The 22,436-nt window shown below is 40.2% G+C and overlaps 1 protein-coding gene and 2 long non-coding RNA genes across 3 annotated transcripts; 2 read left to right on the forward strand and 1 right to left on the reverse strand.

Moving 5' to 3' along the window:
* Positions 1–259: 259 nt before the first annotated feature.
* LOC112843315 (uncharacterized) lies at positions 260–21,572 on the reverse strand. Its single transcript, XR_003215596.1, has 3 exons — positions 21,438–21,572; positions 3,896–3,899; positions 260–518 (listed from the first exon to the last, which is right to left on the reverse strand). It is a non-coding gene; the product is annotated as an uncharacterized LOC112843315 (long non-coding RNA).
* LOC109203677 (uncharacterized) lies at positions 15,012–16,486 on the forward strand. Its single transcript, XR_002063430.2, has 2 exons — positions 15,012–15,992; positions 16,233–16,486. It is a non-coding gene; the product is annotated as an uncharacterized LOC109203677 (long non-coding RNA).
* Positions 19,325–21,905, forward strand: LOC106096943 (tripartite motif-containing protein 16-like). Its single transcript, XM_019363382.2, has one exon. The coding sequence runs from the start codon at positions 19,358–19,360 to the stop codon at positions 21,023–21,025; it is 1,668 nt and encodes a 555-aa protein (XP_019218927.1). The 5' UTR covers positions 19,325–19,357; the 3' UTR covers positions 21,026–21,905.
* The last annotated feature ends 531 nt before the right edge of the window (positions 21,906–22,436 follow it).

Below are 22,436 nucleotides of genomic sequence, written 5' to 3' on the forward strand. Positions count from 1 at the left end.
AACGTACGTACCTGGGCCCGCCTACTATCCTTGGAAAGGTAAAATGATTGGCTAGAATCCAAAGTGTATCACAGCTCAGGGAAAAAAAAGCACCGAAATGTGCGCTGCTTTTTCGGTCTGGTTACTACTGTTTATGTAAGAACCAGTGCCATAATGGCACCGGATACCGGTACCCATCCCTAATCAAAAGTAGTAAAAAATGGCCAATTATACCCTGGACCCCAGAGGGTTAAAGTCAAATAGACACAGAAGATAGGTTCATGTTGATCCCTGACCATTATATGTACTTGTGTAGTTTCTAAATGAGGCTTTACATTTTAGAAGCTGAGAAGTTCAGTGGTCCATTGATGTGTGAAAATAATATTGCACTGATTCAAACTGTACTTACATTTATATACCTTACATCAATATAAATCTGAATTTGTTCTTATGGCTGATAATCATGTGAGTTTAAATGATACTACTCTTCATATTCAGCATGTTTGAAATCTGTCATCATTCTGGTTAGTGGTTTTATTCTGTAGTTGCTGTAGTGGGTTGTCAAATGCAACAATATATTGGAGCTGCAGTGATATACATATACATATATATACAAAAAACTTGAATCTTACAGTGTTTATTTATCGGATAAAATAAGTTAAATGTCACCGTTATTATTGTCCGGGGGTGTCCAAATTCAAAGGCTGCATCCACCTGAGGACCTTGCCTTCGCGATCTAAGTGGGCCGGGTCCTCCGAAAGCCGGGTAGACCGAAAATGAGTGACTGTGAAATTCTGAAATTGGACGGTCTAGCCTTCAGAATTACGTCACGAGCTCTCTCAGTGGAGTGAAACTTAGCCGCCTGCTCCTTGCTATCTAAAATATAACCGGATGCTTATGGCGTTATTTTTGTGCCACTATTCTGAGTGCACGTAAAAAAAAATTGAGCGCATGTAAAAAAATTTTGCAGGTGCAATTTATTTTGAGCGAAGAACAGGCATCTCCGAAAACGTCAGAGCACTTTTGCAAATATGTGATGTCTTGATAAATCGAGCAGATATCTGAAGTTTACACAGCACCATTCTCGCATGAAAATATCTTAAAAGTTTAATTTGTGACCCAGAAAGAGTAATATTTCAAACTCCGCCACTCTGTGTTCCTCCGTCACTGCCTCGTTTGAGTTTTGGATGAAATAGATTCTGGGATATTGCATTTCGTCATTTCGAGCTGTTTGGAGACCAAAACAGCCAATCAGATATTTTTGCATCCAAGTCTGTGATTGGCTGGTTTTGTGGCACAAATATAACGGTGTACAGAAAGAGTTGAGCACACACAGGCAGAAATGTTGAGAGTGCAAGCAACACATTGCGAGCGAGCGCAAATGCAAAAACTGAGCGAGAGGGGCGGCTATTGTGTGTGTGTATGGATAATAGACGCACGCAGCAATGAATTTTGTTCACTCAAATTTAGCTTTTCTTCACTCAAAATAAATTTCTTCTCAAAATGCAACACTTGCACCTGCAATTTTTTTTTACGTGCACTCAGAATAGTGCACGATCTGATATCGTCGTGTTGGTGTTGTTCCCAGAGCATCATACTAAATGTTGTTCCAGGCTCAACATTGCAAGTGACCAATCAGAATGTTGTGACGTCATACTTTTGCGACTTCGGGAAAAACCGCCGTAAAACAAAAAACTGTACTTAAGCTACGACAAACCGCCTCTGTCCGCCGATCAACGGACCCTGACCCTAACCGTAACCCTTTAATAAACAGTAAGCAGAATTGATATTGACCTTGCAACATTGGAATTTCATAAATGCAGGAATGGCTTGGCGCGCAAAAGAAGAACGTCACAACAATGTGATTGGTCACTTGCAATGTTGAACCTGGAACAACATTTTCATGATGATCTGGGAACAACACCAACACGACGATATCAGATCATCCCAGAATAGTGGCACAAAAATAACGCCATAGACACTGGCGTAAATTCTCGACTATCTCACACTTCTGTTAAATCAGTTTTCAGTTTGACGTTTATTCAGCTGTGTGAAAACCCCAGAGGAACCCTCCTGAGGGATTAATAAAGTTTTATTTAATCTAATCTAATCTAATAACTTTAATCTCAGCCAAACCGATTTACTCACAAACAAATAAAACACTGAACAAGGCCAAACAATAACATGTTTAAGTTATTTAAGTGACTTATATATCATGTTTAACCTGAGTACCGAAAGACTGCGGCGGTTTGAAAACGATGTGCCGGTGTTCCAGATTAACTGGCGTCGCAGATTAACTGGCTGTGGTCGAACAGATGTGTGGCAGTCTTGCGTTTCAGGAGCTGCTACCGACAAACCACCAACAAACGCCAAATGTGTCATCTGTGACACTTGTGAGGTTATCTCAAACACACTCCTTCAGTCTTGATGCTGTTGAACAACAAAATGTTTAAAAATGTCACGAGTTTACCTGGTGATATCCTCATGCGTGACGCGATCGCGAAAACAGCAAACAATTAACACCACGCCGATGTTGCTCACAGGACAGCGACGATCGGGAGAATCTTGTCGTCGTTATCGTTCCCCTCCTACGTTTTATTACTCCGATTTCAGCGTTTTTACTTCACAACTAAAGCGTGCAGTTTACTTTGTGTTCACTCAAATGGAGTCGAGTCAACCAGCGCCACCTATGGCCAAGTGCCACAGCCTACAGCCAGATTAACTTGTGACACACATCTGCACCACGTTTGAATTCGTTTCATGCACAATGCATTTGTAACTTTCAATTGTGTCTATTTATGCGTCATGCAGATAAACTTTTGAACTGAATGAAATGATATCATGTATTTATTTTTGGCCTACATCAGTGAGAAATGCCACATTATATACACAAAGTCATAGAAATCACCACCCCTGTTGTTCATCATGATTTTAATATTTTTGTTGTCCATAACAATGAAATACGCCTTGGACAGATATGACACATCAATATTTCATTAGTGTTGACACATCACATCCTGTAAGCATCGTCTGCCTGTGTCTTTTCTCTGGAAATCAATATTTCCAGCGAATATAGGCAATCCATCAACATGGCTGGAGATGGTAGTTATATACAGTCTGTAAGTGTGGTTAATATAATAAACATTTGTAAGGAGATGGCAGTTACTGTGAATTTACAGCAGTTACACAGTGATTAGTAATAAACAGAGCCAGTGAGAGTGAGTGGATTTAAGAAAGTCAGTGACTCAGGTGTGTCGATTGGTTTGTCATCTGTTCTTGACTCTGGAGGAGACTTAGAAATCTTTTGTTGTAAATGTTAAGGAAGATTCATGTTTTAATACAAGCACTTTTTGTCAGAAATGCAAGAAGTACATCTGCAGAAAGCACACAGTTACATTCTGTTTATCATGTGGACAAAATTGAAAATGTTGAACATTGAAAAATTGAGAACATCGGGCAAGTTAAAAAGAAATGTTTGTATGAACGAAAAACCATTACTAAATTGTTCCTAAACCACTTAATCTGCGACGCCAGTTAATCTGGAACACCGGGAGTTCGCTGTTCTCGCCAGCTCAGATATTTGAAGTTGACACAGCTACATTCTCGCCTGAAAATATGTTAAAAGTTTATTTTGTGACCCAGAAAGAGTAATAAGGGTAATATTAAAACTAAGTAGCTGCAGTAGTAGTAGCCATTGTTGGAAACTGGAATTGGCTGGGCCAATCTGGGATAAGGTTTTTTCAATTTTGTTGTCCGGGTGGAAAATCGGGAGAAATTGGGGAGAATGGTGGCTCCGGTAGATTTTCGGGAGGGTCACTAAAATTCGGGATTCTCCCAGAAAAAATCGGGAGAGTTGGCATGTATGGCCTAGCATAGCCTGTAACGTTATTATGACGGACACATTATATTAGTGAACCTGACTTTAAGTGACTTACAGTTTTCTTTGAAAAATACTTCGTTATATCCAGGTTCTTCCTTTTTGCTGCCATCCTCCTCTCCTCCTTGCAGGTCCTCGCAGCGCAGGCTTGCCGCTGCTAAAACTAAACAGAGCTCCCTGAAAGGCACAGCCAATCACATTGGCCATATTTGTCACATGAGGTAGGACTCCAGTAGACAACGTAATTTAACTCTTTCTGCACCGCTAGGTGAAGGAGACGTTGACAGATCGTTTTTTTGCTTTCTGTCGGTTTTGTTTTTCTTTACTCGAAGAGATCAAATTATTGGTGGGGACAATTCAATAATCGCTGAATATTGGTGGGGACATGTCCCTTCTGTCCATGCCAAATCTACGCCCTTGACACTCAGTCATTAATATATTACATATAAAAACTAAATTATACAGGCCTGTATATTGTGGAGGATAGACATGTGTCATTGCTTTGAGCTGTGTCTGGCAGGCAGAGCGTCTCCACAAATCTGATGCTTCTGATTTGGAGAAAATGAGCTGAGGAAGACACTTGGTGGACAAACACAGACATGACAAGAAGAAAGACTAAAGTGCAGAGGGGAGACAAACAGCTGGAAACACTTGTTGGAAATGATTGTCATGCTTCAGAAAAACACACAGCACACACTCTAACAGTCCTTTATTTGCACTGAAGGAGACACGTGAAGAAACCAAATCACACAATAATGATGTGAACACATTTATAGCCAGTGTTCAAGATGATGGATAGAAATGAAAAATCATGGAGCATTTATGCATTTTTAGGTCTGTGTCTTACAGCAGAAGCAGCATTTACATGAACTCAATGGCCAATTTATTTGAGATGGCTTAAATTAGAAAAACTAAGTATGCTGAAAATTTTACTTTTCAGTGGTGACATATAAATAAGCACATTTACTTTATGCTGTATTTAAGTAGGCTACAAGTCAAAGTTAGCCTACTTGAATTAAGGTTTTTTGATAACCTTTTATCCCTCTCTCCGTTCCTATAGGTGAAGGGTCGATGAGAGGATGGTGATGGCTTTTTATTTTTTTATTTTTTTTGTAATTGAATTTCAAAACAAAACCAATCAGAAATACTATGATGCCAATATTTTAGGGCTTTTACATCCATCCATCCGTCCATCCATCCATCCATCCATCCATCCATCCATCTTTGTCCGCTTATCTGGGGCCAGGTTGTGGGGGTAGCAGCCTAAACAGAGAAGCCCAGACCTCACTCTCCCTGGCCACCTCCTCCAGCTTGTCTGGGGGAACAGCTACATGTGCAGCAGGTGGCAGCTGTCCTGGAATCCCTGAGGCAGGCGGGCTCACAGCCAACCCAAAGAAGTGTGCTATTGAACAGAGGGTGGTACAATATTGGGTTCCACTTGAGAGACAGGCAGGTGTGTCCAAAGATGGATAAATCAGCAGCCATCGCATCCCGTTTACGCCCCCAGATGAAAAAAGTGACAAGGCAGTTCTTGGGGCTGGCTGGTTACTACACCCAATGGTCCACGTTTTGGACCTTGCCATCCCCTCGACTGACCTAACCCCAAAGGTTGCCCCAGATCTGGTTTGTGCAGGTGAAGAAGGCTCTCTGTGGGGAACCCCTGCTCTACATGCCTAACTTTTCTCTCCCTTTTGTTTTGTAGATGGAAGCCTCTAACAGAGGGCTAGGGGTCATTTTGTCCCAGCAGGTAAGGAACGGGAAACAAAGCTGACACTAGGGAGATTTCATCAGTCGATAAAAAACTGAAGAAAACCATGAATCAACATATGAACATTACCTGATGCTGTTGAAGTGAAGCAGAGCAGAGCAGTGAAGCAGAGGTTTTATTAGAGACACAGCTTAGCATTTTGTAATTTGGCATAATCTGCAAAAAATAAAATTTCTTCAGTATTGAACACCAGAAATTAGACTTTCTTGTCGGAGGTCATTTTTGAAAAAAAACAAAACAAAAAAAACAAAAAACAAAACAGCCACCAACAACAGTCTACTGCTGTACACAACAGTAGACTGGTCTGTAATAACCAAGCAAATAATGCAGAAAACAGATATTTTTGATGAAAACTGGTCTTAAGGTACACTGAGAGAGAGAGAGTTGTACAGGAAGTGTGATTTCATTGTGGTGGAAGCAAAACAGCAAAAGTAAGAGGAAATTAATGATAATGTTTTTCAGACGTGAAGTGTAGTTTTGATCTTCTTTTGCTGCTGGTTCAGTGAATTTTGGTCACAGACTGATGAAACCTGCAGTTTCAGAATCTGTGAGATTTCAGCTTTAGACAACTTCAGTGCTTTAGACGATCAAAAGATATCAAGTAGAAATTGAGTGTAAAGCAGCAAAGTTCCCATCATATTTTTTGAAGTGACTGAACTTTAGCCTCAAAAACTTTTTGATGTTGACAATGAAGGCTGCTCATTTTGAGCAGCACTCACCTACATCAGAAGGCTTGCTGGCAGCATCATGACAAAAATATCAGAAATGTCTTATGGCAAAAAATATGGGTAAAATATCAAATATTCGTTTTCTTGTTTCTTATTCATTTATTTTCCTGGATGCTCAGTTGGAGTATTTGAATTTGAACTGTTTTGTCTCTGAAGACTAATTTGAAGACTTGACATCCTAAACTGTGGCATTATGTGATTATTATGTAATATTGTAGGTCTTTAGCCATGTGACTTAATGACTGACCAAAAATAAGGGGGGCAGTCGGGGCTTCTTTGCCTTCCTTGGAAAAAGCTTGCAGATGTTGAAGGGGGTTCCAAGAGGTGTGCTCAAGCTCAAGTGCTCAAGCCAGGTTTTAGGACCAGATGCTGCTTTTCTGCTGGACAGTGTGCCAGAAGACTTGCCAGAGGATAATGCAAATCTTTCTTATGAAGGCTCAGAGGACAATGACAGTAATTCAGAAAAAGGTGTAAATCAGTTGCACAACTCATTTATGTTTAGACCACAGACAGTATAAAAAAAAAAATACATTGAGATTCCTGGTCTGAAAAGCGAAGCCAACATGGAAGTGCATTAAACTATCATTCTTTTGAATGAGCACTGGTGGAACATACCCAGACTTCTGGTCCTGTAGAAGTTAAGAGCGAAATAATCATTTATGCTTAGAAGTATATAATTGTTTGTAGATTGATAGAGGTTTGATCCTTAGCAGTCTGTAAAGACTCTAGCTGTGTCCCAAAACGTCGGCTGCATCCTTCGGAGGACCCGGCCTTCGCGGTCTACGTGGGCTGGGTCCTTCGAAGACCGAGAAGGCCGGAAATGCGAGGCTGTGAAATGGGACGGTCTAGCCTTCAGATTTGCGTCACCGCTGTATCGGTGGAGTTTAATAAACTCGGCCGTCTGCTCCTTGCTATCTAAATGGTAAAAAATGGCCTGTATTTATATAGCGCTTTACTAGTCCCTAAGGACCCCAAAGCGCTTTACAAAATATAAATATATCTAAAATATAACAGGACACTGGCGTAAATTCTCGACCGTCTCGCACTTCGGTTTAATCAGTTTTCTGTTTGACGTTTATTCAGCTGTGTGAAAATCCCGGAGGAACCCACCCGATGGATTAATAAAATTTTATTTAATCTAATAATCTAATAACTTTGATCTCAGCCAACCCGATTTACTCCGGAACAAATAAAACACAGAAAAATGCAAACAATTACATTTTTAAGTTATCCGAGTGACTTATATATCATGTTTAACCTGAGTAGCGAAAGAGCAGGGGTCTGAAAACGATGAAGCCGGGAGTCCGCTGCTCTCGCTGGCTCGAGCGACCATTGAACCCCCCGGCTTGCTATCGAGCGGGTGGGCAACAAACACCTCCGAAAACGTCGGCGCACTTTTGCAAATATACGATGTCTTGATAAACCAAGCAGATATTTGTAATTTACACAGCTACTTTCTTGCCTGAAAATATGTTAAAAGTTTATTTTGTGATCCAGAAAGATTAATAAGACTAATTTTAAAACTTAGTAGCGGCTGCCATTGTTGGCAGCTGAAATTTGGCTGGACCGCGCTATGAATTCTGGGATATGGTGGGCCACGAAGGACACACCCGACCCATCCTTCAAATTCGGGGAAATGAAGGACGCATTTGTCGGCCGCATTTGAAGGAGTCGACGAATTGGGACAGCCTTCGTCGCCTGGCTGTGACGTAATCGGCTTTCAAATGCGGCCTCCGGAGGATGCAGCCGACGTTTTGGACACAGCTTCTGTGTGCCTTCCAGAGTGTTCTGGCATGCGCACACACACCCTAAGGTCATGAGAGAGGTCGTACCTTCTCTTTCTGATTCATACTATAGGAGGACACCTACTCTGTATCTGTTTGAGCATAAGAGCCCTTTGTTTAAGGGAACTGCTGGACTCCATGGCGCCAGCAGGATTGGGGAGTCTTCACAGGGTCACAAAGCATCTTTACAAAATTCTTCGGTCTCAGGAATGTGTATGACACAAAACTAACATAGCAGGACTACCAGCAAACTGTAGCTGAAAAGCTAATGCTTCATCTTGCATTACTTTGCCCGAATGAGTGCTCTGCTAACCAGCAGAAATGTAACCCGAAATCGCGGCAGATATTACAAAATGAAACATGCACACAAACTCCTCGTACTCTCATCAGACAGTACATGAACCTCTCAATAAACACAATATATGCTTAGCAAACCGCCATTTTACACCGTGTGACACTTATTTTTAAACAAAACCAATGCAGTACACCACTGACAGTGCTTACCTTTGCAAATCACAGTAAACACTGAACCAACATGGTGCCCGCGTCAACGAGAAATCTGAACTACGGTGTCCTGCAGAGGACAAATGGTCAAAATTGCTTAGATCTACCATGCATATGCAGCTCAACAGCGACACCTTGTGACTTATTACAGTTAGTAATAGAAAATATTACGCTTTTCATATTGAGCTGAAAAGGAACACAGTTTGTCCCATACTTAGGCTAGAATGGAAAAAGACACAAAGCTGGAGTTATTCTGTGTCTTTACGTTGTCAGCTGCCTCTTCTTCTCTCATTCTCTCCCCCTCCCTCTCCTGTTTCTACTTCAATCATGAAACTGATCAATGATCAGCTGATCGGCTTTTCTCTCTTGTTTGTTTATCGCCCACTTTGCACCAGAAAGAGGAAACCAGCGTTTAAGCTTGATCAGCTGTCGTTAGAATTGATTTAATATTAATTTCTAGTATCAGCTGATGTTTGCTGGAGCCACAGCTGTAAAGCTGCTGGTCATGATATCGGTTTGGTTATCTGGTGAGAGGGAAACATGCAGATGAAACCAGGAGATGTCCTTACTGAATCATCAGAGCTGAACAGGTGATGGAGAAACAGGTTTACCTTTTAGGTGACATGAATGAGTTGAAGGGAAGTTATGAGCTGTTTCTGAGAGACAAATAACACCAGGATCCTTTTCTACGTAGCTGACAGCTGGTAACTGTGCAGGGGCGGATCTAGCAAAGTTTTGCCAGGGGGACAGGTAGGACATTAACAGGGAAAGGGGGGCACAAAGAAATACTTTTCTTTCTTATTCTCATTTAAAATATCTAGCTTTTATTAAATAATTATCTGAATATTACAACCAAAGTTTTTATCTGATGTAAAAGGTATAGAAATCATACATTTACCAACAAGACAGTGTACATCACTGTCACAACAGCGTTTGTTTTCATTCAAAGGCTTCATGGCTTCTCCTATAATACCTGGTGGGCCGGTCTGTAGTCAAAATGCCCGGGCCGATTTTCTGTCCCAGTCCAGCCCTGGGCACGACACGCAGTGAATTAATCTGAGAAGGTGCATTAAAAAAATAAATGGCCGGGCCAGCGGTGCACATCGCAAATTAGCTTGCATAGACACTTTAGTTGTGCCGCTTCTTAATGATGGCATCTTAGCTAACAACCCCAACTATCAGATTCAAGTTATAATTGGCTAAAAATAACTTAGCCTACCAGTGAGAGGGACGTTGCTAGCTTGCAGTTTTTTCAAGCGACGTTGAAATTTCCACATTCCGACACTTCAAATGCTTCAGGAGCTGTCCGCTCAGCGCTGCATCAGCACCACGGAAATACACGGATACATCCGTAGGCTCAAGACAGAATTCACGATGTGTTTTTGGGACTTTCAGGTGTATGGACCAATGTTTTCTTTTCTGATCAAACCAGAAAGCTTTAATGAGCAGCTGGATTTGTCTCGCATTAACTGGCTGGACACAGAGGACATCGATATGCAGCTGATTGAACTGAAAAGCTCGACTCTGTGGGGGTCAAAGTTTGCAGAACTACAGACACAGCTGGAATCTACAGCTGTGCGTGTTCATGGAGCTTGCATTTTCACCTGCTGGACATCACTACCTGACAAGTTTAACTGTCTTCAGAACATTGCAGAGGCCTTATTGACAGTATTTAGCTCTACATATCTGTGTGAGCAGGTTTTCTCTCACATGAGTGTCCTCAGGTAGCCGTCTTAACGCTGGACACTCGGAGACCTGTGTCTCTGAGTGGGAGACCAGAGATCACATTAACATGTGTATCCCTGTATTAACAAACATGCCATATTGGCCCAGTTTATTTTTCTTATCATTGTTTTTTTGTTTCACAATAGCTGATAACTATTCACTGATAGCTGCCAACATCTGCGAGCAAATATAATTCTTTAAAGTTGTTCTATATATATGTTCTAAGAAGAGGCAGCTGTGCAGCCTAAAGACACAGAATAAATCCAGCTTTGTGTCTTTTTTCATTCTAGCTGAAGTACGGGACAAACTGTGTTCCTTTTCAGCTCAATACGAAATGCATAATATTTTCTCTAAATACGGGACGATTCCATTTTTTAAGGAGCCGTTGGCAACTCTACTAACTAACCTTATGAATAAAATAAAGTTCACTATCAGTAACATCATAGCACCCACCCAGCTGTGTAGAAACTCCATCATGCTAGCTAGTACGCAGTACGAGTTATTGTAACTGACTGTAAAAAGTCAGCACAACGAAAATAAACTCCACCTAAACTTGGTTTATATCTGACCCAGATAGACTGCAGGTCATAACTTCTTACCTGAAGTTCAGTTCACCTGACACTCGGACCGGCAGCTGCCTCGGGTCTCTGCTCCTCCTGCCTCCCCTTCCCTCATCCACCTGCTGGCCTCTGTGGAAGCTCCGCCATAGCCACCACCAAACAACTGCACTGCAAAAACAGCTATACTTGAAACAAGCCAAATATTCTTAAATCTGACAAAATTTTCTTGTTTTGAGCAAAAAAATCTGCCAATGGGGTAAGCAAAAGTTGCTTGACTAGAATTCTTAAAACTAGCAAATTATCCTAACTGACATATGCCTTTTAACTAGACAAAATTGTCTAAAATGTATGCTTAATTCAAGAAAATGTGACTTATTATAAGTAAAAGACACTTTTTTATTTAGAAAATCTGTACTTAAAATGAGTATTATGCTTTCTTGAACAAGCTGTTTTCAAGAATTATTTGCTTACTTTAAGATTCTACACCTTAATTTAGATTTTTCACGTAAAAAAAACACCTTACTATAGGACAAATTTTCTTAAAACTGAATTGTTTCTTTCTTGATTGAGCTAACTATAAGAATTATGTTTCGACTCTGAGAACAATAATCAGCCAAAATTCCTGAGAATAAGACACCATCTCTTCAAAAAGCTACTAAAAATAAGGGAATTTATCTTAAATTAAGACATCAAAAGCACTCTTAGTTTTTGCGCTTTATTGACACAGCAATGGGTCAGTAACTCACTGAGGTCTGTTCCAGGAGAATCATGTCTAAAATTATACATTTCAGCAGGGTACTGTGTAACATGGCCAATACAAGAAGTGCATATTCCAGATACTCTTAACACGAATAATAACAGTATAACACACTCATGGCTGGTATCAAAAATAAATTTTGCTGAAGCTTAAAACAATCACTATTGCAAATCCTATATTCCAAAACATTTTAGAAGAACAAGTTTAACGACCACACAAACAAACATGTGTTTTCCATTTGAACAACTTTTCTAGAGAAAAAAAAAAACCAACCTCACTGACTAACACTGAGTCTGATAAACAAGGCAGATGGAGTCTGTCATCGGAGAGACTCACTCAATGAATGACTTCCACTCACCAAGAGCCTTCCTGTAAGAGGGGGTTGAATCTCGGTCATGGATGGAGTCTTTGAGTATTTCAGTTTGCAAGACAGACAGCAGCGTGGAAATGCACTTTGGATATGTGAGGTGGAGGGCGTAGTAATATGCCATCAGATAGAGCAGTCCCTCATTAAGATCCTTCCGGTCAAAAGTGCTCACCGGTGTGCTTCCAACAGCTATCATGCAGTTGCCTTTAGAGACAAGCAGAACTGGACACCCAGGGGTCGCTGACGCAGGTAGCCTTCAGGGTCTTCTGAAGTTTACATGACAGAAAAAAAGAGGATTAGAACAAGACCATAAGAAACACAATTTTTGAATTGCATTCCAGTTTAAAATAGATCAACTTTTTTTGTAGGTTTTCTTAACATCAACATGGGTATCTGAACTTTAAGAATATTTGACTGACTCCACAGTAAAATATATAAAATGAAAACATGAGTAACTGCAAAATTCAACAATATATACACATAGACCATCTCCAGTAGTTGTTAGCATTTTTTCAGCAGCAGTCTTGTTCTAAAATACAGTGTACATAGGGCTAATTTCACATAAAATTGCACAAGAACTAGGTCTCTAAACATGAAAGAAAGTACAGCAAAATATCAGGAAAAGTGTTGAACAATAAAAAATATGTATATTTAATAAATGTGTAGGCCACTTGATTTAAACCAAAACTAAAGAAGATTCTACTGTCTATCTGTTAAGTGAGTATTGGTGGAATTACTTGAAACTGCATAAAACAAGCTGGTGTGTTCACAGTTTTGTCACACAGCGATAGGACAGAACTTACTTCTTCACATTTGTGCACTGCAAGCCATAGAGCCCGACGCCTGAGGAAATGTTCAGGACCAGGAAACAGATCTTTGATGTCATCTCGTGACAGTGATGAGAGCAGGTCTTCTCCAACATATGCTTCTGCAATAGGAGTTTCCAATTATCACTACATTGCATTATCCTCATGTGCAAGCCAGCTGACAGCTTTGCTTGGGTAACACACAGGATACACAAGAAACATAATTTAATATTTACCATTTAAAAACAATACTCTATTTCATTATATTCCCTCCTGACTGCTCCACAGGTTCTAAATTACCTTCCTCCCATTGACTGGAAAAAGTATTATATTTGTGATACATCAATTATATAAGTGTATACATATAAATGTCTCTTTTTTTAACTTCCTGTGCTAAAGTATATAATGAAATAACTTTACTAATGGAAATTTGAAACTCCCACAATTTCTGTAAAACTGGCATTAAATTATGGCATTTTGCACACTTGTTGAATAAATTCACAGACGCTAGGTCCACACCTACCCGGGTATTTTTGAAAAAGCTGATTTTTGTATGCGTTTGCACCTTTCGTCCACACGTAAACGGCGTTTTCGGTCACTGAAAACGGAGATTTCTAAAAACGCCTGCCAGGGTGGATATTTTCAAAAACTCAGGTTTTGCATTTAGGTGTGGACGAGAAAAACGGAGAAGACGCAGCGTCAAAGGTGTGCGCCTTTTTTGACGTCACACTGTGCGCCGCGTTATTGTTTCGGTGAAATTAATTTCTACAATACTGTTACCGTTAATTGTACTCTCTGCAGTGTTTAAATGCTTACATATACAAACACAGTTACTGTCCCTCCACACATAGGACTGGGTTCTGCTTCTATGCCCCATCTTTGTTTGCTATTTCCCACCGAGGCTTCTAGACTTCTGATTGGCCAACATTTCTACACGGTTGGGAATATATCGCCACCTGTTGCTTTGGCATGCTCCTAGCAGCGTTTTCCTTCATTTCTGCATTTACATGTGGACGGGATTATTTTTTAAAACGAAAACGGAAAATCTCAGTTTTCAAAAATACCCATGTACGTAGTGTAATAGCACTAGCATATTTAAATATGCTAATGGAACTAAGCTAACCGCACAAGCTAAGCTAACAACCGAGTATAGCCTGCCATGCTAGCGACTTAACATGCAACATAGCAGAACACAAAACATATAAAAAACAAAACAGTCACATACCTTTCAGGGTGGCAATTGTTATTTCGTCCAGTTTCTCCATAGCGTGTCTTAATTTCTTCACACTGTACCACTGTACCCCAAAATATTACTAATCCTGCAATCCAAATTTGAGGCAAGAAGCTAGAGGCGCGAAGCTGGACTGTACCAACTCAGAAGTATGGGGTTGTGTACAGAAATGGTTTAGTTCGCTCTTTTATATCTATAAAATTCTATATATTTAAAGATTTGACTATTTATTTAGATTATATTCAGTAAATACTGACATGTGGGTACTATTACTTACTACAGCTGTTATAAGGCACCGAATTAGGATAGCCATTCCTACCCCTTAATGGAATAATCCTGGTCATCTTGGCTTTATCCGGTTGTTCAGTCTGACGTCACTAGCCGTGTCTGGGCCTAAACTCTGCTGCAGGTCCATATATCAAATGATCACTGTGGCATTACTGAGAGTTAAAACACTGTCTAAAGTCTTTCATCTTTAATAAAATGATCAGCGTTCTGCTCTACCAGGTGTAACAATTGAGTTTAGCATCCAGGCATCCATGAAAACAGAATTTATGACATTTAACGAAGTTAGAAGGAAGTTAGCTCGCTAGCTTCCATCTAAATACAATATAGCATGTCCTGACTGCGGGGGTTTAGAAACAAATTAAAACGTACAGCTCTGCTATCACTTCCAACATAAATAAAATAAAAGTTTTTAAGATAAAAGTTAACGTGAGGGTTCTCGGTGGTCAGGAACAAATGTAATCGCATGGCAGGATGCTGTAAACGGACCAAACTTCAGCCAGGAGAACAACTGAGATAATCCATCCACAATACGAGGTTAGTTATTCATATACTGCTGCATGGGCTGTGCTGTAGTTACATCTTAAGGTTTTAAAAACTGAGCTTAAATAAATGATTAGCGGTAATAAAAGCCGAGGGAGGTCAACAGTGATCACTGACTGTTTTTAGGAGCTTTTTGAGATTAAATAGAAGAAAATACAAAGCATTAAACATGTTAACAACACAAAACCCAGACTACTTTAGGCCCGGAAGTAGGATTCGTCGCGTCAGCTGTGTTATCTGCTTCGTTTTTGTGGGTCTGACCCTCAAATCCTTACTGAGTCATATTAATTCTGCACATAGCCATAGTCCAGTTTTCCGTGTAGTTTGTGGCATAGATGGATGTGTCAAAGAATATCGTGTTTACAATTACCACATTCGTCGAACACACTCTGACCACCTTGGCAATGGACTATGCAGTGGATCGACTATGACACAAAAATCTGTAAGGTGAGACTGACTATATACTTTGATATCTTTGTAAATAATCATATAAAGTATTCATATTAAATTCCTACTTGTTTTTACAGCTTAACAGTAGATATGTTAATGCTAATTCCTTATGATCCACAACAATGCTATCTATTTATAAAGACTTTCTGAGTGTTTAATTTCTCCTAATAGAGAAAACAGCATTTTTTATTTTTTTTAAACTTTTGTTTTAAATAAACCGATGGGCATGGTCCAGAGTCTCCTTGGTTGTTTGTGTTTATTAATATTCATTGTTTCAGTTAGTTTCCTGGTAATTTGTTAATTATTTCCAGTGTTTAGGTGTTCTCCGTGCCTCCCTTGTCTTGAGTCAAGTGTCCCTGGTTTGATGTTCATGTTTATTCCTGTTTTACTTTGATAGTCCCATGCCCTGCATCCGTGTATTCTGTTGCGCTTCCCCCTGGTCTCTTCTCATCTGATTAGTGTCAGCTGTGTTTCGTACCTGTCTGCCAACTCCTCGTTTCCCTGTGTGTGTGTATATATTAGTGTGTACTTCCCTCCGTTCTTTGTCGGATCGTCTGCTTTTTATCCTCTGTCATCTGTGTCGTCCCCCCCCCCAGGTTTTCATGTCTCATGCTCCTTGCTCCAGATCGTAAGGTTTTTGCAATATTTTCCAAGTTTAGCTTTCCAGGTTTAGGTTTTTGAGGAGCTTTTAAACGACAGTTAAGCTGCCAAATGTCAATCAGCATTAAATTAGTAACAATTTATTAAACTCAGTCTGAAAACATACATATTTTAGAGTAAATTATCAAATGCAGAATAGAATTATTTAGAAATTATCAGTGTAGCTTGTAATTAATATCTTTAACCAGTCAATTAATCTCAATTGCAGTTCTAGGAGGGAACCCTCATCATTGGTGAGAGGTCTGAGTAACATGTGGGCCTACTGATCCAGTGGTCGAAAACCAGCCAACAAGCCAGCCAACAATGGATGCGGCTGTAGACACCAGATTGAACTCAGGAGAAGATGCAGTGATTGAGCAAAACGCAATACAGCATGATCCAGATAGTGTGTGCCCGTGTTGTGTCAAACTTGACAGCAGTTTTATTACACTTTAGTGTCAATAAATACATTTCTTAAACTGAGCAGCTGTTTAAGTGGCCTTACTCTTGAAATGAGAAAAATAATCTTGTTTTTATTCTGGAATTTCAACCGAACCGTTTTCATACCTTGTAACTGGTAAATAAAGCTCAAGATGAGCTGAAATATCCTTTTAAGGAAAAGCTAGACATATTTTCCTAGAATAAGATTTATTTTCTTGTGCAAAACTTGCTTGTTAAGAATATATTTTCTTTTTAGACAAAAAATAAGAAAAAATGTCCATAAACAAGGGTTTTTTTACTTTCTTGAAAATCGTTTTTTGCAGTGTGGGTTATTTTTACACACCAGCCAGCATCTGGTATATCCACCACCTTTCATTGTTTATACCGTTACAAAAAAAAAAAAAAAAAATCAACATCGGCCCACCGGGCAAATGCCCGGTATGCCTGATGGCCAGTCCAGCTATGGTTGTGCCATCAGTTAACCCTTTGCGTGCCAGCTTTGGCACGCGTGCCCATGGTTGCCGACCCCTGATATAGAGCATTCTAAGTGTACCTGTTCCTGTTCACTACATGTTCTCATCCTCAGTGTCCTACTGTCAGTTATGCCTGTGGTAAGTTCCCTTTGTTGTTTAGTGTGTCTACCTGTCATATTTCATGTCTGTCATGTGTTTTCTTTATTGTCAAGTTCATATCATGTCTGCATCTTATTATGGTTCCTGTTTTATTTTGAAAGACTCTGGTGTTCTTTGCTCATTGTACGCTGAGGTTCGCCACAGCGTCAAACCTTTCTGCGCCGTCATCGTCTCCCAGCTCGTAAGTCGTTGCTGCACCCGGAGCTGTCAGGGACTCCCACTGATTGCTCTGCCGTCCACCACTGTCAAGAGAAAGCGGCGTGCTCGTCGCCAACGCTCCGCATTCATGCCAAGCCAATATACGAGACTGAAAGTACTCCTGCCATGGTGCTCAGGAATAACTTTGTGCATCTATAGATGAGAATTTGTGCGTTTGTAAAAATAAATAAATAAAAAATAAATAAATATTTACACAAGTTACAATAATAAAAGTGAAAGAAAACCTGAAAATCAGGCTTCTGAACAAAATACAGCCAACTGTCACCAGATTTCGTCATGTACTTGATTGTAAGGGCTGAATGAGAGAGGAAGCTGTTAACCATTTCCACCTCCTCCCCTGCAGTCATGCCAACAACCTCCTGATTTTTACCACTCCAGATGATCTAATAATTAATTGTGAAACCAATATTTACTATAAAATGAATGTAAACAAAAAAATTCAAATAATATAATAAAGAATGTGTTGCACCTCACACTTGGTAGAACTTCTGAAGGTATGGCCAGTATTTGCAAGCAATATGTACAGTAGAACTGTCCATTTCTGTCTGGATAAAGCTTCTTCTGCAGGAACAGTGGATAAGCAAATATTCTCCCCTGTACATGTTAAGTAGCACTCCGTGTACAAACAACCACGTCAAAACCCTCTTCATCCAGTTTTCTTGCTCTTTTAGCAGTCTCACGTGCAGCAGCTCCCCTGACCGGCTCCACAGACCCCTCTGCCTGCAGTCTGCATGATAAAATATTTTGTTAAAAGTAAAGAAGCATGTATATTTACAGCTAAGTTGTAGCACTTTGGTATGATTGGACACACTAAATGTTTACTTTCAAACTAATTATGCTCAGTATTTCAAATCTTTCCTCACAAACTGTATAAAAACTAAATGTGCAAAAACTATTTTATACAACATATATTTTACCGACAGTTTTCATTTCATTTCTTACGCCCTCAATAACACGGTGCACATCTGACCGCTGACTTATGTAACAGATTCATCCACTAGTCCTAACAGCATCATTTAAAACATTTCAGAAGAACATGTTTTAAAAACAGAGAATGCTATTTCCAACACAGACAAGAATACAGGAGGGATATGCACTACAAGCCCAACCCAGTGTGAGGGTCCATGTTTCCATAGTGAGTAAATACATAAATACAATACTCACTTTTTGGTGAGTCACAAACATGTCTGCAAGACAAATGTTATTTTCTGCTCTCCCTTTGTCTTACTGAGCAGCCATTTCAACTCTACTAAATTAGGAAGACTAACAACACAGACCAAACAATAGATGTAGGGCGGGCAAAGGCATGTCCATGCTTACAAACAATTAGAGTATTTTTGACAGTGAGAAGAGTAATGTGAAGATAATACTTACTTTGGCGTTATTACATTTTTGCAGGAATAAATATAATTATCTGTGAAGACTGCTGACTTTAGACTGTTCAAAGCATTTGTTGCATTTATCTAGCTCTCATCTTGTTACAGCAACATCTCTAAAAGCAAAAAAGAAAGTTTGGACAACCATCATTAAAACAGGGTTATGTTAGCCAGCATATGTCTGCTAACCCTGTTATATTATATATGCTTTAATTAATGTAGCAGCCTCTGCTGTTCTGACAGTTACGGGTTTAGAATCTGGTCATGTGACTACAACCATGAGACATTTATGTCCAGTGTTCATTAATGCTGGATTTTTTTTTATTGATTTATGTATATAGAAGAAAGGATTAACAAGTTTAAAAGTTGAGGTAAGCACTAAATAAAAAGGGTTAAACACACAGTATCGCTCTCAAGCTGCTCCTCTTCCTGGAGTGAAGCACAGCCTGATAACCCTCCCTCTTCTTCCTGCTCTTAAACACAGCACCTCCTCTCTGTCCACGTGTTTCCTCGTTCCCTCCCCTTCAGATCTGCACTTTGAAGATGGGTGTAACCAACATGTGGTGACGTGTAAGAGCTGACAGGCTCCATTCACTGCAGAAACACATGTTGTTTAGATCAGGGCTCAGACTAGTTTCAGTTATAAGGAAGAGGAACTCACACAGTCACTGACACTGAGAGGAGAAATGGCGCAGAAAGGAGTTCAGCTGGACCGAGAAACCTTCTCTTGTTCCATCTGTTTGGATCTACTGAAGGATCCGGTGACTACAGCCTGTGGACACAGCTACTGCAGGAACTGTATTAAAAGTTTCTGGGATGAAGAGGACAGGAAGGGAATCCACAGCTGCCCTCAGTGCAGGAAGACTTTCACACCGAGGCCTGTCCTGGAGAAAAACACCATGTTAGCAGCTTTAGTGGAGCAGCTGAAGAAGACTGGACTCCAAGCTGCTCCAGCTGATCACTGCTATGCTGGACCTGAAGATGTGGCCTGTGATTTCTGCACTGAGAGGAAACTGAAAGCCATCAAGTCCTGTTTAGTCTGTCTGGCCTCTTACTGTGAGAAACACCTCCAACCTCACTATGATGCAGCTCCATTAAAGAAACACAAGCTGGTGGCCCCCTCCAAGAAGCTCCAGGAGAACATCTGCTCTCGTCATGATGAGGTGATGAAGATTTTCTGTCGTACTGATCAGCAGAGTATCTGTTATCTCTGCACAGTGGATGAGCATAAAGGCCATGAAACAGTCCCAGCTGCAGCAGAAAGGACTGAGAAGCAGAAGGAGCTCGAGGTGAGACGACTAAACATCCAGCAGAGAATCCAGGAGCGAGAGAAAGATGTGAAGCTGCTTCAACAGGAGGTGGAGGCCATCAATGGCTCTGCTGATAAAGCAGTGGAGGACAGTGAGAAGATGTTCACTGAGCTGATCCGTCTCATCCAGAAAAGAAGCTCTGATGTGAAGCAGCAGGTCAGATCCCAGCAGGAAACTGAAGTGAGTCGAGTCAAAGAGCTTCAGGAGAAGCTGGAGCAGGAGATCGCTGAGCTGAAGAGGAAAGACGGCGAGCTGGAGCAGCTCTCACACACAGAGGATCACAACCAGTTTCTACACAACTACCCCTCACTGTCAGCACTCAGTGAGTCTACACACTCATCCAGCATCAATATTCGTCCTCTGAGGTACTTTGAGGATGTGACAGCAGCTGTGTCAGAGACCAAAGATATACTACAGGACATTCTGAGAGAGGAATGGACAAACATCTCACTGACAGTCACTGAAGAGGATGTTTTACTGTCACCACCAGAGCCAAAGACCAGAGCTGGATTCTTAAAATATTCGCATGAAATCACACTGGATCCAAACACAGCAAACACACATCTGTTATTATCTGAGGGGAACAGAAAAGTAACATTAATGAAACAAAAATGGTCTTATTCTGCTCATCCAGACAGATTCACTGGATGTTATCAGGTCCTGAGTAGAGAGAGTCTGACTGGACGTTGTTACTGGGAGGTGGAGTGGAGAGGGGGAGGAGTTTGTATAGCAGTTGCCTACAAGAATATCAGCAGAGCAGGGGGTGGCGATGAATGTTTTTTTGGATATAATGACAAATCTTGGGCATTATATTGTGACACAAACAGTTTTCAATTTTTTCACAACAAAGTCCAAACTGTCCTCTCAGGTCCTCGGTCCTCCAGAGTAGGAGTGTACCTGGATCACAGAGCAGGTATTCTGTCTTTCTACAGCGTCTCTGAAACCATGACTCTCCTCCACAGAGTCCAGACCACATTCACTCAGCCGCTCTATGCTGGACTTTGTCTTTGGGATGATGGAGACACTGCAGAGTTTATTAGATAATCATGTGAGTTTAAATGATACTACTCTTCATATTCAGCATGTTTGAAATCTGTCATCAGTCTGGTTAGTGGTTTTATTCTGTAGTTGCTGTAGTGGGTTGTCAAATGCAACAATATATTGGAGCTGCAGTGATTCATCAGTTAGTCAATGATTAGAGAATTGATTGTTTTATCATTATTTTAGTCACATTTAAAGCTGGTTCCAGTTTCTGAAATGTGAAGATTTTCTTCTTCATATAGGAACGCAAATGTAATGTGTTTGAGGCTTGAACTTTTAAATTGGAACAAAAGTTGAATCCTTGAGGTTTTTGATATTATATTGTTATTATTGTATTTAGAGTGATGCCAAGTAATGTCATTTTTCAGATGTAAAGTTTGATCACACTCGATCATTTATACATTAAAATACAGACACTAAATAACACAGGCCTGTATATTGTGGAGGATAGACATGTTTCTTTGCCCTGAGCTGTGTCTGGCAGGCAGAGCGTCTCCACAAATCTGATGCTTCTGATTTGGAGAAAATGAGCTGAGGGAGACACCTGGTGGACAAACACAGACATGACAGGAAGAAAGACTAAAGTGCAGAGTGGAGACAAACAGCTGGAAATGCTTGTTGGAAAGGATAGTCATGCTTCAGAAAAACACACAGCACACACTCTAACAGTCCTTTATTTGCACTGAAGGAGACACGTGAAGAAACTAAATCACACAATAATGAAGTTAAAACATTTATAGCCAGTGTTGAAGATGATGGATAGAAATGAAAATCATGGAGCATTTATGCATTTTTAGGTCTGTGTCTTACAGCAGAAGCAGCATTTACATGAACTCACTGGCCTTTTTCTACTGAACAAAAATCTCTAATAAAGTGGGAACGATGAACAGCTTGTCACACAGTTTGTTATCCTTGTATACAGTCTCTGCTGCTGTGTGCTGTGCTGCACTCACTCAGAGATAAGAGGACATGTACAGTTATCCCACTGACACAGAGAGGAGAAAAATATTTGGCTTCATTTAGAAAATCTGAGCTACGGATTAAAACAACAACAAATATGTAAATGAATCATATTCAAGCACCTAATTTGAACTGTTTTATTCCCCACATACATACTTAATATGGAACAATAAGGACATCCATTATAATGTTTTTGTTATCATACAAAGAATTTCTGGACAAATTCAAAAATATCCATAAAACCAAAAGAATCTGCTGTAGTTTTTGATGCTGTACCAAAAAGTGTCCTCATACTGTTACCAAACTCTGCTGTTGATGATTCAGCCTTCAGGTTAGAAGAATTTGACAGCTTTATATATTTTTGTCACTGATGTGTTGAAAGAGTAATGCTCAAAGAACAATATTAGGAATATAATGAGTTATGTTACTGTCTCTGCTTCTAAACACTCCTGCT

This window comes from Oreochromis niloticus, linkage group LG3 (assembly GCF_001858045.2).
Source record: "Oreochromis niloticus isolate F11D_XX linkage group LG3, O_niloticus_UMD_NMBU, whole genome shotgun sequence".
Taxonomy (NCBI): Eukaryota; Metazoa; Chordata; class Actinopteri; order Cichliformes; family Cichlidae; genus Oreochromis; species Oreochromis niloticus.

Excerpts from the sequence above, each read along its gene's own strand:
- LOC106096943 (XM_019363382.2), top strand. The coding sequence starts at position 19,358 with ATGGCGCAGAAAGGAGTTCAGCTGGACCGAGAAACCTTCTCTTGTTCC.